The sequence below is a fragment of the Pipra filicauda genome, unplaced genomic scaffold (genome assembly GCF_003945595.2).
Source record: "Pipra filicauda isolate LSUMZ 115617 unplaced genomic scaffold, ASM394559v2 scaffold275_size1018216_pilon, whole genome shotgun sequence".
NCBI lineage: Eukaryota > Metazoa > Chordata > Aves > Passeriformes > Pipridae > Pipra > Pipra filicauda.
This window is the reverse complement of record NW_024104393.1, coordinates 487,038-504,225: the sequence shown is the minus strand read 5'-3', so window position 1 is coordinate 504,225 and position 17,188 is coordinate 487,038. Positions and strand designations below refer to the sequence as shown.

The window sequence follows — 17,188 nt, the reverse complement described above, 5'->3', positions numbered from 1 at the left end:
GAAAAACAAACTCGCTTTGCTGAACTTGAAATATGTTTTCCCTCTCCTGGGTAGCTGAGTTGCATTTGGGGAGACAGTTTGTCCGAGTTTCCTTAAACTGGTTTGCAGAGGAGTTGGGAAATTAATGGCTGGGATGCAGAAGGTAATTGGGAACTCTTCAGAGCAGGATTTGTCAAGGTCTTGCAGCCCACAGCCAGCACCCTCTGGGGCTGTAAGTGGCTTCATCCGTGCCTGTGTGACCCACAGAACTGCCCTGTAGCCCTGCAGCTTCCTCTGCCAGCCAGTCATTTATTAGTAAGTGAAGGATAATGAGGGGGTTTTATTGGCTTTTCCAGGTGCTGTGTGCTCTGCAGGAGGGAAATTGGCAGTTTTCCTTTATTACATGTGCTCTGTTTCCTTCCTGCCTGGGGTGGTGCCTGTCCCACTGTGCCCAGTGCCTGTCACACACAGGCTGTGCTGGATGGGCAGCACCAGGGCCTGTGCAGGCTCTGCAGGAGGACAGGGAGCACTTCAGCCTCTTGGAACACTGGACTCTTCCAAAAACTCTGGCACAGGTCTCTGTTTAAAGGGTGTTGAGAATTCTGGGTAAAATACCTTCTTGCCTACCTCTTTCTCTGCTGGAACAATCAAAGATACTGGTCAGAGGGGCAGTTTCTGTTTCCTTTTATTCCCTGTGGCATTGACTGAATGTCACAGTTCAAATCCTCCTAGCTGTTCCTGCAGCTGAACGCCTCTGTGCTCTCTGCTCTCACTGACACTTTGGCCTTTGTTTTCTGCTGCAGCCCCTTTGACACAGAGAACCTGTTTTTGTCACCTGGAAGCACTGCCAAGTTTTCTGTGGGTAGCAGGAAGAGCTCGTTGTACAACTGGACCCCCCCAAACACCCCCAGCTTCAGAGAGAAATACTACCTGGTGAGTACCTGAGGAAAGCAAGATACAAAGCACAGACCTAGGGCTTGATTTTGGGTTAGATTAGACTGTTCAGGAGCACACTCAGAAGTGTGAAAGCATAGCACTCTGGGCCTTTGCAGTTTGGGGCTTTGTTATGTTTTTTTTTAACCCCCATTCATTTAACCCAGAAACAGGTTTTTAGCTGCCTTAGTAACTCTCACCGGAAAGATAAACCACACAGTTACTCCTGCTCTTCTGTTCATCCTGGGGCTCTTAGAAATTGGTTTCAGTAGTTTTTTGTCCAATCCATGCTGGCCTGGCCCCACGTGCAGAAGAGCCCTGTGCTTTGATGGATTTGGGTGCATGTTTCCAAAACAGGAATCAGAGTTGTATCTCTTGGGTGGGGTCTCAGGCTTCCCAGTTGTGTCCGTGCTCATTTATGGATCTCTTTGCTGCAGTCTCTTTTGCAGCTGAGGCAGAACCAGGGGGATGTAAGTGATGAAGCCCAGCCCCCCAGCATTCTGAGCTACTTGGCTGCCTGTGATTTTGATGACCATGGGAGGAGCAAAGCTCACAATCCTGCCGAGACCAGTGAGGGAGACTCGTTCAGCTCTGAGGACCAGAAAGGGGCAGAATCCCGAAGTACAACTCCAGCTCTGGACCACAGGCCATTGGTGATTATTCAAGAAACTGGTGCAGAAGAGCACCAGCACCCTCTCCCAGATCACACAACTCTGGATATCCTGAAGAAGACTCCATGTGGGGATGGATTTCCAAGTAACCCCTCCAGTCTTCCGAATCGCCACAAGGGCAGGAGGGATTCTGTGAGCCAGCCCAGGACTCGGCCCCTGGCAGAGCAGGAGGACAGCAGCCAGAAAAGCTGGAATGCTGCAAGTGACCCGAGACTGGATGGACATACAAAGTCTATTGACAAGACTCTCCAAGAAGTGTTGAATTTGCTGAAATCACACGATGTGGGGCAAGCCCAGCTGGAGAAATTGGAATACCAGGTTTCGTCTCTGAGGGATAAATTAAAGGTATGGGAATGTTTTACCCTTGGGACATGATGCAGCTTCCTCTGTTACCCCTAAATCTGAAGACGTTCTGTGACCCTGAGGCTGATTTCATTTAATGATGCAGCAATGGCACGTTCCCAAAAGGAGTTTGGCCACCAGAGGTCAGGCAGGACTCGGGAAAGGCAGCTCCCAGTGCTGGGCACAGAGCAACGGCTGGGAAAGGAATAACCAATGCAGTCCAACTGGAAACCAGTCTGGGCTAAGCTGAGCATGAACTAGTCAGAGCCTCAGCATTTAGGTTTGCTTCTAATCTTTCTTGATATTTTTAAAATTTGGTATAGCTCGAGGTGACTGCATCAGTTCATCAAGCCGATATGCTAAGAATGAAATCAGAAAAGCAAATTAATTTATTATTAAGAATGATTTCAAAACCAGCAAAGAACTCCTGCAAAATGACTTGATACTACAAATAACAGCATTTTTCCTTCCACCCCATCAACAGCAAAAGACACTTCATCACAAACACTCATCTATGGAGAGTTTAATGGTGGAGACAGTCCTGGAAAGCTTTGACTTCCTAAACGCTGACTGCAGTGCTGACGAGCTCTCGCTGTTTGGGAGCATCAGGACAGCCAGTGTCAGGTATGTGCTGTGGGGACAGGGACAGGGCTGAGGGGGAACACCTGGCTGAGTAACAGCTGTGCAGAGCTGCTGCTGGTGTGAACACCCAGCACCAAAACGTGTCCTCATGTTTTTAAGAAGGTTATAAATGCAATTTAAAAAATTGCTGTTGCGTTTGGTGCCACCTGGTTTGTAGTTTGGCGACTTTCTTGAAGGCTCCCGTTGAGACTGCACATCTTCAGTTTTATTTAGTGATGAGAGTTCTAACTCCTTTTCCCCCTCATCTCAACAGCACATACAATGACAACACACTGAAGTCCCTGAGCTGTGACACGAGACCAGAAACTCAAGATGTCACTACTGGTGATGACAACTTAGACACGCTGTTGATAACTCACCTGAAGCTGTGCAAAGGTCTTCTGGAGGTACAGAACAGCCTGGGGGTTCCCAGGGCACTGGATGTCATTGTTGATTCTGATTATGGACAGAAGGGATTACGTAGCTGTTTTATAAGAGCAGAAAGACTCAAAATGGAAATGAAGTCCAGAAACTGCAGCATCTTCGTGTATCTACACAGAACATGTCATATAAAACTCTGCTGCCTTTCTTCAGCCTCTGGGTTTTGCTGGAGCTCTAATTAGTACTTTGTGCCCTAAGCAGGCTGTAAATGCAATCAGACAGGTTTGGCTCTAAATGTGCAAGGGGTGATCAATTTTTGAATGAATGAAAACCCGATACTACCAGTAGTATATGCTGTGATGGCAGAGGGGCCTTCTCAGAGCAGCTGATGTTTTCTCACTGCTCTTAGAAGTTTGATTCCAAGAAACAAATCCTGGTTTACCTTGAGCTTTATACTGCCCTTGTTTCAGCTGCTGAGATACATATGTTGCATTTCAGAAACTGAGGTCACCAAACGTAGCCCAGGTTGTCCAGGAGAGCATTTTGGAAGAAGTATCGGAGCAGACTCGAGTGCTGGGGGATGTCCTGGATATGTCTGTTGAAGAAAGTGAGTAGCTGCATTATTTCCAAGGCATGCCAGAGATGGGAGAGGTGCACCCCTGATGTGCCCGCTCCAGCTTCCCCAGACACATCAGTGTTTCATTCTAAATTCCTTGCAAACAGTCACATAATTAAACCAGCTCTTATATCTGGATTCTTAGAGAAAACAGGGCTCATGGTTTGCTTTGGATTTTTCTGCAAGGAAGGAAAAGATTTGGAGAAATTTGTCTCGAAGAGTAGCTGAACTGGTATGTTTTAAACAGGGATGTTGTAGATGATGGAGTTTGCAGTCAAAGAACAGCAGAGCAGCCTTAGTAAAATTCTCTTTTACCTGTCCTTTTACTTGGTAAGCAAACAGCCCAAATTCTGTGCCCATCTGCAAGAAGAGTTGGGCAATTCTTCCCACCTCAGGCCTTCCCAATACTAAACTCCTCTATACACTGTTGACAAAAGGATGAAGCACAATGGGAGGCCTGGAAGGCTTTTGTTCTCACCTTGGTAAATACAGCATCAAGAATGCAAATTTTAGTTGGAAGCATTTGCTGACAGATTTTATCCTGGAGGATGTGAGAATAACCTGTTCCCCAGAGCAGAGCTCCAAAGGGCCTTTGGTACAGTGTGACAGGGAAGTGTGGGAGTGTGAAATGCAGTTCAGTCTCTCTGTAGGGAAGAGCAAGGCATGAAGGGTCCAAAGGGTAGTGAGAAACCACAGGTTGACTTCAAGTGAAGTGTTTGATAAGAGAGAGCCCCGAGGAAGGAACACGAGGCAGGATCTCTAAAACCTGGCAGTGGCACATCTTTGGCTGTGATAGAAGGGCAGCCAGTTAAACTCACAGGAAGTTCTTCTGGAGCTGGACTCACATGCCAGGACAAAATGAACAATAAGGGGCAGAAGAGCTGCTGATGACAGTTTAGGAGCTCAGCCTAGGCTTGGTGAGATCAGTGCTTGCAGGTTTTAGCATTTTGGCAGGAAATGCCCCATTTTGAACAAAACCATCTCTAGCACAAATACAAGTTAACGCTGCCCCATGTCTAGATAATCCATCTGGTGCCTAATTTCTCATGTAAAATCCAAAATCTGCTGGAGCTCACGGACTTCTTCAAATGTGGGGTTTCAGTTATTCAGAAGACTAAGAAGAAGAAGCACTATCTGAAGATGTGGAGTGACCTTGCAGAGCCTGGCAGCATCTTGTTGGCTTCAGCAGAAAGGTTCCGTCATGCCCTGAAATACACGATGATGCTCAGAGTGAAGGAAAAGTACCCCAGGCAGCTGGAAGCAGGTACCACTGGAGCACAAGGCCACTCAGACTGCATTTGGCTGCAGTGCTAAAGATTGTCCCTGTGCATTTAAGAAACCCCTAAACCTCTTGCTTGTTCTCAGCAGCTTCCCACAAACTAACCTGCTGTTTTCTCATTTGTCCTTGTCCGTGTTCCTTCTTGCAGTGCTGCAGAGGCTGCTGGAGCAGATCCTCACCTGTGATGGGTTGCTCCCCACTCCAAACCTCCAAACAGAACCAGTTACTTTATTCCAGTTTTATAGCTACCTGGACAAGCACCACATTGCCAGCCTGGAGAAACATTTGGGAAAACTTGCCAAGGAAGGTAATGGCAGTGCTTGGCTCCTCCTTTAGGGCTACCCTCCAGGTTCCCACTCAAGATACAACTCCAGAGCAGGAAACACCCCAACCAGTGCACTGACAACTTGCTTCCATTTTAATTGCCCTTATGACCATGTAATTTTAATCAGAACAGGAAAGATGTGCTTGACTCCCATATCTGGCTATGTACAAACAAACCAGGTGTGAAGGATGGGTTTATCTTAAGTGCCCTGAAAAGTGGGTTCTGGGATATTCTGAAGTTAAAGCAGAAGCAAAGTCAAGAGGAATCTACAGCTGGATCCAAGGACTGAGTAAAGTCTGGGGCTTTGGGTGTCTATTGCAGCTGGAATCAGACACAGAAAATAGCAATAAAATTGCAGAGGTTACTAACGTGCATTTTCTAGCCTGAGGTAGCCAGAGCCTCACTGGAGTCTTGTCCAACATGTGAAAGTACTTGAAAACCTACTCTGTGTTAGAAAAGAGTTATTTTAAAAATAGTCTTTATATTGGCTGCATCTTTAGGCTTATGTTGATGCAGATGACTCATCTGGAGGGGGGCTAAAACTTGAGCATTCCTAGTCAGTGAAAAAGACCTGGAATATTCTTCAAATTGAAAGGGTAAATCCAGTGCCTGATTTCTTAGTTTTTAAAAGAGAGAGGGGTTTTTTTGTCCTGTACCGTGAGATCTTCCAGGGCTGTTTGCATTTTGCTTGATCCTGTTCCTTGTTGTGGGCTGGGCTCTTGTCCCGATGCCCAGGGCTGTGGGACCTGCTCTGGGTGTTGTCCTGGATGCACCCGGGGCTGGCACAGATCGGCTGCTCTGCCGTCCCAGCCTGGGCACGGGAGGAAATGGAACAATGGCAGGGAGAGAAGACAGGATGGGCAAAGGGGCAGCTGTCCCGGTTTGCTTCCTGCCACGCTTGGCTTCCTCGCCGGCCCTGGGAATAACTGCTTGTGGCTAAAGGGGAGCGGGCCAGGGAGGAGTTCCTTGCAAATGTCTTGGTTTGCGGGTGAGTGAAGCCGAGCACTTCCCTCGCAGTGATGCTGATCGAGGAGCTGCAGTGCCCCGGGAGGCTGAAGACGCTGAAGAAGCTGAAGGGGAAGCGGCTGAACAAGCTGCAGCCGCTCCCGCAGACGCTGCGGCTGCTCGGGGAGCTGCAGCTGGACGAGAACCACCGAGTGAGCAAAGCGGCCACGTCCTGCCTGTGCCGCGCCGCCGCCAGCAGGAGCCTCAGGGCCAAGGTAAGCGCTGCAGCTCCCCTGGCCTTGCCGGGCTGCTGAGATCCATGGGGTGGTTTCAGCCCGGAATGGCACTGCTCCCTCTGCCCTTGGCTTAGCTGTGAACTGGCCCCTAAACCGCAGCAGTGCTCGGGTGATTTGTCTCTGTCCTGTTTTTGACTTTCAGATGGGCAGAGCTGCTCCTGTCAGTCTGCTTTGGTTGTTTGATTAACACTCAAGGTGTTCCTTTTACTTTCCTTTTTCCATTCAGGCTGTGTTGTTTTACACTGATGCTTTATCTGACTGTGATGCAAGACTTCAGCAAGCTGCATGTTTGGCTCTTAAGAACCTCAGGGTAAGTGTTCACAGCTCTGCTGGGCACATCTGGCCACAGTCATGGATGCAGAAGTGTGTCTGGCCGGGATTTTAAAGCTGGTAGGGTCACTTTAGCAGCTTTCTGCTGTTTGGAATTCCCGAATTCCTTGGCTGCCAAAGTTCCAAACCATTAATGCCGTTGTTCCAAAGGCAGCAGGAGAGGGAGCTGTGGGCATCTTGTTTGATGTGCCAGGCACAGCACAAGGACACAGGGGATGTGTTTGAACTCCTGTGATATCCAGTCACACAACAAGAAATCAGTCTTATTCTTAAATTCAATTTGCAAAGCAACAACTGGGATTAACCCTTTCAGGGACGTCCTGGTGGGTGATGCTGATTTAATGGTCCTGCAGCAGGGACCTGTACCCTGCGACTTTTACACTTTCTAAGACCCTAAGACAGGAGAGAAGGAGGTGAGAGAGGTGAGAATATGTCAGGAAATGTAACTGCAAGCTGATGTGCTGGGGGAGAAGAGAAAGGTCCTGGTAGAATTCAGGTTCAAGAAGAGATGGGAGTTTGTGTGTCTGTTTGCCTTGTGAAAAACATCCACCAAACTGCTGAGGAGCTGCTGAGGCCAATGTTTCCTTTCTCCCACAGGCTGTGGAGAGCATTGAGCAGGTTGCCCACCTGTGCCAGTCTGAGACAGAGGAAGTCAGGAATGCAGCCAGGGAAACAACGCTGTCCTTTGGTAAGGCTTTCAAACAGTCTGAAAAAGTGATGTGAAATAGTGCAGGACCAGGAGAGGCCTCAGGTGCAGCCTGAACACATCCAAGACAGTGGAAATCCCTCATGAACAGCTGTTTCATACCATGGAGACAAACTTTATATCACAGGTACCAACCAAGGGCCCTCCTGTTGAGGTTTATAGAACCAGACCAAGGAAATTCTCCAGGATAAAGTGCTTTAGGAACCACTGAACCTTTTGAAAAGGTGGCAGATAAGAACCAAAGATGCTGGAAGTGATGCTGGAGAACTGTTTCCCTATTCTATTCTTTCCAAACCCCCTTTGATCCATGTTTAGTCCTGGGGATCTCCAGACTTGCTTCCCAGAAACACTCAGGCTCACGTGCATGGCAAGTTTTCCAGCTGTGATGCTCCAAACTGTTACTCACATGGAAGCATTGACAGGAGGCCTGATTTTCCATGGTGGCTTCCAGCAGGTTTTGGAAAACTGTTCCCTTAGGGACGTGCTTGCCACTATTAGGAGTCCTTGTTAGTTCCAAACAAGGTCACAATGGAAGTGTTTCCAGAGGATCCCATTTCTCAGGCGTTTGTGTCTCTCCCTCAGCACAGGCTGTTTCCTTTCTCCACAGGGGAAAAGGGCCGCCAAGCCTTCGAGAAAATGGACAGGATCTGCTGTGAACTGAGGGAAACTGCCCAGCACGAGGCCGAGATTGAAATCACAGTGTTTTAGGAGTGCAACGGGAGGAGCTGCATCCCCCTGTCCTCACGGCCACACGGGGACCTGAGGGATGGCTTTGGTCATCCCTGCTGTCTGTGCTGCATCCTGCCCCAGGACAGGCTCATTTCCAAAGGGCACAGTTTGCAGTCTCCACAATTCAGGCTGGAACACATTTTCTCACCATCTCTCAGCACGTGATCAAATACCAAGTGCCTGGATGAATGAAAGCTGGGATCTCTTGGAATGTGGCACCAGGTTGTCGCTGGAGTTAAAATCTCCATCTTGCTGGAATTAGCTGCCCCTGCTCAAACTGTAAATCCAATATGATTTATTTTCCCATGAAGTGTTTTATTAATTTGGCATTTCCCGAGGGAGAAATGAATCACTCTCCAACAGTCCCTCTGGAAGGCAGCAGACAACAGCCTTTTACACCAACTAGCAGAACAGATCCAGCAGCATTGCTCAGTGGGTTCTTTTGCCTGGACAATTTAGTTGCAGAAGGAAAACTTGTTACTTCCAAAGTCTTCAGCCTGGTTGCAGCTTAGGCCACGTTCCAGCAGGGACAGACAGCGTGTGGGAGGAGTGTGTGTGCTCAGCAGCAGGGTCTGTGTTGGGTTTGCCAGGTGCAGGTCTGACTGAGGGAGGGACAGGTTTGGGTTGGTTTTAAATTTTGAGTTTAGTCATAGATCAAGACTTCTCATAATCATCCACCTGGTGTCAGGCCCTTCCTCAGCCCCTGGCTGGCAGGGCAGGGTGGCCGTGGAGAGAAGCCTGGCCTCAGGTACAATACTTGAAAGGGTTGGGCTTGTGTGTACATATTTTTATATATGTATATATATGTGTATAAAACGTTTCTATTCAGTATTTATTTGTTGGATTTCATACTGTTTTCTGAAGTTCTAATAAACCATTGAGCCAAGTTCCTGTGAGTGTTTTGTGGTGCTGTGCTGGCAGGCCTGGGGACAGGTACAGGGCACTGGGCTTGACCCCTGTCCTGCCTGGGACAGGTCAGGCTTGGACCCCTGGAGTTCAAATTGACCTGATTCATGTGAAAGACCAGAGCAGGGAGCTGGAGGGGTCAGGGAGAGATGCAGGTGCCTCATCTCTTTTACTCTGCCCACAGAAAGTTCTTACAATAACATTTAAATCACACTTTCCTCTACAACCCCCCAACGTTCCCCTCCTGCCCCCCTGTGCGTGTGGGTCAATCAGGAGCCTGTGGCTCCAGCCCCAAAGCAATAAGAGACCCATCAAAGTTCTTTAAAAAAAGAATTTTATTGTTACAACTAAAATGAGAACTGAAAACTTGTATGGGAGACTGAAAAACTGTACAGTTGTACTCTAACCTGGGAGGCCCAGCAGCGGCTTACACAAAAGACAAGATACCTGAAACTGTATTATACCAAAACATTCAGCTTTTTTGTTGAGTTTTTAAATTTTTTTTTTTTATAAAAGTTTATTCTATGGCAATCTGTAAAAAAAGAAAGACCTGATGAGTAAATATTTGCTTAAGGCAGATAGCAGAGCAGCTCACTAACGTCCTACCGAGTCTAACATGGATGTTTGTCCATTTCCAAGAACAGGTTACCCAACACCCCCACGGTATTTACACCCCCCAACTACCACAGACAGTACAGGACAGCAAAACAAAATGGGAACAGTTCAGTATTCCAAGCCTTATCCACACCTCAGGGGCCTGGGGAGCAGTCACTTTGTGTCCTGGGACAGGGGAAGAGCTGGACCTGGAACAGAGGGAAGGAACAGGTGGAAAGGGGGATGCTCAGAGCTTCTCTACAACCTGCAGGAACTCTCTCTTGGTAGAATCATTTGCAATTGAATTAATCTGGAATCAAAGGAAGGAGGCTTTGTTTTCCTGCCATACCAAAACCTTAAAATATTCTCTCTTGGGAACATGTGCAGTGGGGGGGGGTTTGGTTCGTGTCTTTCCAAAGGTGCCCCTGCTGCCCCCAGGCCAGGGGAGGTGTGGATAGGGCTGACTAAACTCTGGAATGTCTGTACTACACTCACTCAGCTGAAAGGAACATGCTACCACCGGGCACACGGGATCCCACGGGAAGTCATGCCAAGGATTAGGCGAGTACATATTATCTGATAAACACCCAACAGGCCATCGCTGAACGAGGAGACTTTCAGCAACACCCTCTGAACCACAGCCACTAAGGATCAGGTCATGCAAATATCATTTGGGCACATCAGGAAGCAGAAATATAAGTTCTTTCACCTTTCAAGCACGTGGTGTTTCATCGGGACACCGGAGACTTCACATGCAGTTTAATACAAAGGGGTACAAATGGTGCCTCAGGGCAGGACCTGCCCGTGCTGGAGAGAACAGTGGGGACAAAGCAATCACATAATGTATCTTAAATACACAGATGAGCCATTATATATTACCATTTTTCTATACTCATTTTTCCTGTTTCCAATAATATAACTAAATATTGACTGATTACAACATTCCTCCTTTCAAGTACTGGTCTGACCAACAGTCTCACAGGTAAAAGGATTGATTCCCAGTACTACCTGAGGATTTATTATTGTACTCTTGAGAAGCCCTTGATGCAAGCTTAACAAAACACAAAATAGAAATAACTCCAACCCCCCCCGACCCCCTTCACCTACTCACCCACTGAAGGAAGAGCTACACCTACAGCCAGCTTGGCAAAAATAAATACTGAGTGGAGAGAGCTCCCCTGGGCTCCTCCACAGCGAGGCCTGCACTGAGGGGGTGCTTAAGTGCTCTAAATCTACAGAGACTTGAGAAATGAAAAGAGCAGATCAGTAACAGTGCTGCAGACCAGCTGTCCTGGGTCAGCTCAGTCTCCACAGCTCTCAGCAGTGAGTTTGCTCCTGGTCTCTGCTCCACGACACAAGCAAAGAAATCTTTGCTATTATTGTTTAAACTATTAATCATTTGGTACTACCGAGAGGAACAGCATTGGCTGCCTAGTGCAATGCTGCCTTCCAGTCCCAGTCCTACCCACACCCCCAAATCCTTATTTACAAGCACTTTACACCCTGGAGCCCTGGGCCAGGCCCACAGCAGGGCCAGTGCTGGGCCCAGCCTGGCTGCAGGACCCCCGCCTAGAGCCAGGACTTTAATCTTGGCTTTACACAAAGCAGAACACACAAACACTTGCATCATAAACCGACATGTTCACAGACCAACCCGGCTCCTGGTGAACTGTCTGTGTCTCAAGGAAGCTGCCACAGCCTGGATTGCTCTGGATTTACCAAATGCTCTCCTGCCCCGTGCCTGCAGCACCCCTGGGGCCTCTCCCCTGGCTGGAAGCAACAGCTAGTCCTGACGGAGCACACGGAGAGTGAAACTGCATTTTACATTCCAAATGATGAGGTTTAAGAACTGGTCCTTCCATGGCAGAGTGCTGGTGGACGTGGTTTGGTTGAATTTCCCTTCCTGTTTCTCTCTCTCCCCTCAATCTCTCCTAACCCAGAATATAAAACTAAAAACAGCTTTAGAAAGGATGGTGCAATGTAAAGAGCCGTATGTGCAAGTAGAGTGCAACAAAAGTCAATGAGGAGATACACTTAGTAAAGGAAAAAAAAAAAAGGAAAAAATCCAAGAGCTGGACGTGTTGGGATACCCTGAGCAAATGCAGAAGCCTGGTTCTATCAACACAAGTAAAACAATCAGCTCTTTAAGAACAGTTATGCCAAGATTAAATATATCAATACCACAGGCACTGCCCACAACTCAGTCTTTAATGATGAAGCAAGTTTAAAAAAAAAAAAAAAGAAACAAAAAACCAACCACAAACATCCCTCCCCTTCCAAAGGTTTACATTCTTCAGGTATGTGGGTTTCTTTTTCTTTTTTGGGAACTCGTCAATGTAAGTCATGTATTTGGTTACAACACTTGGAGAGTACAAGCAAGTTTCACTTGTGCCTACTTTTTCTTAAACAAAAGAAAATGAACTGGCTTTTTAAAAAAGGCTAAAAACAACAATGTGTTGTAATTCTATTATTTAGTTAAAAAAAATCAAAACAAAACAAAACAAAAAAAAAAAAAAAGGAAACCAACTATTTGGCATTTTCTCTGCTTACTCCTGAATATTTTAAGGCCCTGAGATTAGAATATTATGTTCTTGGGACCACAGGGCTGGATAAAACCCTAGTGCATCAATTCTCTCTTTAAGCCCTACCCAAAGTTCTGGCCTTTCACACTAAATCTACCTGCTCTGAGACAAGGCTCCCCTGCCTGGACTGCTCCCCCTCACAGGAGCTCCCACAAACCCCGACCGGGCGTGTTCCCCGCGGGTCCATCCTGCTGGAACAGCCATCAGTGGAAACACACCCTGTAGCAGAGATAAGCTCCTGCTGTGAGGAAAGTGAACATGCAGATGTTCACTAGAAATGGCTTCCACGTTGTCACCATGTTCTCATCCTCCTCGTCCGAGTTCTCCGACTTGGACTCCTCTTTGTGGGGTGAGAGACGCGGGTTTTCACCAACAGTTCTCCTCCGAATTTCAGTGTCTTGACTAGTGCTTAAGGACAAAGAAATCAATATTCAGTACTGGATGGACACAAATATTCCTCACTGGATTTGCCATGGAGCCCTCCTGAACCCTGGCACAGTGGAGGACTGGACTCCAGTAAGGGGAAAGTCAGATGTCCAGTCCAAGCGCCTCCAACCAATGAAGACAGGCAGTTCCAGAGGAGGATTCAGCTCCATCCTCAGACAAGGGACTACACTAAATAAAATCAATCTGACCTCTCTGGAGCTGGACATGTCTGATGTTCATTTACACTAAACTGAGAAATTATTTATTCACTGAGAAATTCAGATTTATCCCACTAATGAGAAGACACAAGACACCAGTTTTAAATCCATACCTTCAGTGGGTGTGGAAATCATCACCAGGCATCTCACACCACAGGCAAATGTTCTGCTAACAGAACTATACTGTCACCAAAGAAAGACAGAGGGAGATGCTACCAGTGCAACACTTCCTTCTTTCACCGCTAAGCCTCCACTTGTGTGTGTTCCTGTTTCCAAGACTTCCTTTCTTTTTAGCAAATACTGTTCGGAATTTGAGTATTTTTCCTTTCAGAATCTCCCCAATGAATTAAGAAAAATCCAGATCAAAACATTGTTTCTTTTGGGCAGGGCATTTTATCTCCTTGCCTGCAGCAGAACTTGGAGGGAGACACCATGTTCAGCTCCTGGTTGCAGCCTCCCAGCTCTGTGAATTTAAGACTATGGGAACCTCTCACTGATCTCCAGCTCCCAGAGCCACACACCCATCACCTGTCACTTCTTAACAGGGTGCCAGAAGAGGCCCCAGCCCACGGGGAAGTTAAATGAACATGAGTGTGAGACCTCGACTGAGAGAATTTTGGCTTGGAACTACTATTCCTACTCTTACACTGCCTCGATCTGCTCAGGCCCTTCTGTATGAAATGCTGTTTTATGTGCCAATGTCCTCCACACACACTCACCCCGTGGACAGAGATCCCGGGACACTTCACAGCGGGAGAAGCCCTGAATTACCTGTCTGTGCTCAGCGGTGCAGGTGAACGAGCTCTGCCGTCTGGGACCGTCTCCTCCACGGTGCTCACTGAGCGGGTGATCTCCTCCTCTGCTCCTGGGTGTTTGGGAAAGGACTCCGTGTGTTCGTGCATCCTCCCGTTGTGCATTTCCGAGGTTCGCTTGGGTGGCCGGGGAGGTGGGGGGGTGTGCTCAGGTGGGGGGGCCAGGTCCTCGTTGGAGAGCTCTTTCCACTGCTCCTTCAGGGAAGGACAAGCCCTGGTAAGCTCTTCTCTTCTCTCTGTAAGCTGCTCTAAACTTTACCATGGCAGAATCATTATACTCTCCCTTTTAATTAATTCTTAAAGTGGCTCTTCTTTTGCATCGAGGGAAAAAAAGACAAACCAGACACAAGAACTCCAAACCCAAGCTACATCCACTACACACAGAACACATCAGATACAAATGCAAGAGATTCCAGTCTACTTCTGGAAAACTTAAATAGCACAAAATAGGATCTGTTTTGCTGGAGTTTTGCTTTTCACAAAAAACCTGATGAATTTAATCATAATACTTGGACTTCTGCTATATTAGAAAACTTTTATTATCTAAAATGCCAGCAGCTACACCCTGGTCACTGTGCTGGAAAGCACACAAGGCACCTGTTAACTCACAGGTACTCTCTGGAAGGTTCTTAAACACAACACTTCAGGTTGTGACAGATTGTAAAGCACTGTGTTGAAGAACCCCATAATAAAAAAATGTATTGGAGCTGAAACAAGCACCAAGCTTGAAGCTTCTTTTTCTCCTCCTCATCCCACACACTTGCTACAGTTCCCATGGAGCTGCAGCTCCTCCTTTGGCTGAGCTGCCCACAGCACTCACTTGCACTGAAGCATCTCCCATGATGAATTTTGCCCCTTCAATAACAGCCAAGTAGGAGAAGCGGAGCTGGTCTGCGGTCTGGATGAGTCCCATCCTGTACTTCCTCATTTCCAGGAGAACCTGCTTGACATCCACAGAGGAAGGATCTTTCCGTTTGTCCATCTGAAAAATATGACACGTGCTGGTGATGTTCACTACAAGGACTCATCTTGTGGCAGGGCTTTCACACTGCCCTTCCCATTACACAGTTAATGAACTCACACCAAACTGGTATGGAGCAGCTTTTTACTGGGCTTCCAAAAAGACTGAGGGGAAACCAACGGGACTCCAAATGTTGTCCCTTTCCCCCTTTTTTCTTTTTAGTGACATTTTAGCCTAGGCCTGACTTGGCTTTCTGTAGGTCTCACGCAGTGAGAGAATAAAGCCAAGAGAATTCCAGCCTTATGCTGAAGTCAGGACAATTTCCTCCTGCCCACAAGTGCAGGTGACTCTGTAAAAGCAAACTCATCAGATGGGCTTTGCATTGTTTCAGGACAGTTCACGCTACGACTTAGCAGACATCTAAGTCGGGTTAGTGTGGTTTTCTCTTAACCATGAAGGCAAAGCCTGTCTTTGTGAATCACTCTGAAAACTAGAGAGTTCTCTTCCCCAGACCCCAAATGGCCACTCAGCAATGAGACCTGCCTTGGAAAACACTCCCAAAACAGCACGAGTGAAATAATGGAAATCACGGCAACAACACTTCCCAGGCCCCGCCACAGCTCTTGTAAGGCTCAAACCACTCCCAAAAATACCCCTGCAGAACCAGCCCACGAGAAGGAAGCCTCACCAGGAGCAGACACGTGTCCACCAGGCAGAAGGTGCCGGACCTGCCGATGCCGGCGCTGCAGTGAACCACGACGGGGCCGTGCTCGGGGCTCAGCGAGCCCGACTCCCGCACCTTGAACAGGAAATTGAGGAACGAGGCCGGGGACTCGGGGACACCAAAGTCAGGCCACGTGGTATAGTGAAAGTGCAGAATCTCCCGAGTTTCCTGGGTCTGGAAAAACAGCATTTGGGAAGCTTTTTAGAGCAGATACACGAGTCAGGAGTGTTGGGAACTGCTGACTGAAAAGTCCCACCAGTCTGAGGGAGCTTTTGAAGCTGCACAGCCAAGAAACTACAAATAATTAGCTCTTGTTGTGAAGGTCTCTATTTGGGGCACAGGAAATTGGATGAGTAAATGCACTTCTTTACAAGATGGTTTAGTCTTTTCAGCACAGCTCAAAAGCTTCTATCGCTCAGTGTACAGCTGAGACACGGAAAGGCCTCGAGTTTCCTCACGTATGTTAAATAAATATCTGAGTTTCCTGTCCACAGCACACAAACTGAGACTGAGGAATAATCTCATGCAGAATCACCAAATTCAGTGCAATTCCTGACCATCTTTTCCAAGTCCCTGCTGCTCTCAGGAGGTCAGTCTCCCGCTGGGAGAGGGCCAGGGATGGGACTGGATGAGATCCTGTACTTACGGTTGGGTTTTCCAACTCCAGCTGTCGTACTGTGTAATAGGATTTTATATCTTCAGATATCAATGTGAGTTTCAAGTTTGTGTCTTCAAAAAACATTTCCTTCTCCTCCTTCCGTGGCCAGTACTGTGCACACTTTATCTAAAAACAAACAGGAGCCATACAAATGTCATTTATGTCTGACTGAAAGGTAAGGAAGAAACATCCTTAAATACAACCTTTTCTTATGAGACAATTTCTTCATCTCCTTCTACTATAAGGACCAGAAATTACAGTGTGAAGAATATCAGTCTTCCTTTATGTTGCAGAACCACATCTCCACTTTTGTATGAGTCAAATTATTTTGACCTTGACTAAACTCATGAAAACACCTAAGGACTGAGGGTAGGTACCTGAAAGCTGAAAGAGTGTGAAGCTGTGAAATCTGATAAAAATCCCCAAAGTCGTTATTTATTTTATATTGTGTCAAACAAACAAACAAAAATCTAATAACTAAGTACAAAAGCTCTCATAACTGCCTGCCAAAATCTGAATTTTAAGCCTACTCTGCATTTTATTACTGTCACATCAAAGACTTAAGTTTCAAAAGAAGAGACAGATATTAATAAGAGCAGAATACACTGTGAAAAGTATTATGAATTCTGTGAATAAGCTACATATAGGAAATGATCACATTGTTAATTTCAAGGGTAACATCAGATGAAATTTTGGGTTACTCCTTCTACTCACCACAAAAAATAAAAATAGCAGTGAGATCATTTTGATTTTACATGGCACAGTTTAAAGGTGAAGTGCCAAACAAAAACCCCCTGTGTTCAGCAAACATTCCCATTACCTACTTCTGACTGAATTTCAATTTTCTTATCAAAAGTCTTCCAGAAAGATTAGTTTTGCAAAGACTGCTGCATGCCAGGGCCTTAAGTGAGCCAACCAAAGAGAAGGGCAGCACTGTGTTTATTGAGGTGTAGAATGCACTTATAATTCTCTGCACTTTTGTTTGGTTTTGTAATAAAGACACAGCAATTGGTTTTGGGTCTGATTTCTCCACAAATGTGTCTGCAAACAGTATTTTGTTGTCCACTGTGAGGCTCCCAGTGCTGTTTGCTGAGCAGTGCAAACAGCCTAAGGGATCACAGGCACTCGTTTTATTCAAAACTGAGAATGTGCTG

At 46.8% G+C, this 17,188-nt stretch overlaps 2 protein-coding genes across 7 annotated transcripts in view; one reads left to right on the top strand and one right to left on the bottom strand.

Moving 5' to 3' along the window:
- RIPOR3 (RIPOR family member 3) overlaps positions 1-9,042 on the top strand; it is a 54,107-nt gene extending 45,065 nt beyond the window's left edge. For all 6 annotated transcript variants that reach the window (XM_039382598.1, XM_027751861.2, XM_039382599.1 and 3 more), the window contains 11 exons: positions 783-912; positions 1,350-1,928; positions 2,410-2,549; positions 2,821-2,953; positions 3,426-3,534; positions 4,646-4,807; positions 4,971-5,129; positions 6,165-6,367; positions 6,615-6,698; positions 7,316-7,406; positions 8,032-9,042. In XM_039382598.1, coding sequence (XP_039238532.1) covers positions 783-912; positions 1,350-1,928; positions 2,410-2,549; positions 2,821-2,953; positions 3,426-3,534; positions 4,646-4,807; positions 4,971-5,129; positions 6,165-6,367; positions 6,615-6,698; positions 7,316-7,406; positions 8,032-8,132 — 1,891 coding nt within the window. In that variant the 3' untranslated portion in view covers positions 8,133-9,042. The remainder of the gene's footprint in view (positions 1-782; positions 913-1,349; positions 1,929-2,409; positions 2,550-2,820; positions 2,954-3,425; positions 3,535-4,645; positions 4,808-4,970; positions 5,130-6,164; positions 6,368-6,614; positions 6,699-7,315; positions 7,407-8,031) is intronic.
- Positions 9,043-9,375: 333 nt separating this feature from the next.
- PTPN1 (protein tyrosine phosphatase non-receptor type 1) overlaps positions 9,376-17,188 on the bottom strand; it is a 34,322-nt gene continuing 26,509 nt past the window's right edge. The window contains exons 5-9 of the mRNA XM_027751866.2: positions 16,023-16,160; positions 15,341-15,550; positions 14,512-14,673; positions 13,651-13,886; positions 9,376-12,643 (exon numbers count right to left, since the gene is read on the bottom strand). Coding sequence (XP_027607667.2) covers positions 12,439-12,643; positions 13,651-13,886; positions 14,512-14,673; positions 15,341-15,550; positions 16,023-16,160 — 951 coding nt within the window. The 3' untranslated portion in view covers positions 9,376-12,438. The remainder of the gene's footprint in view (positions 12,644-13,650; positions 13,887-14,511; positions 14,674-15,340; positions 15,551-16,022; positions 16,161-17,188) is intronic.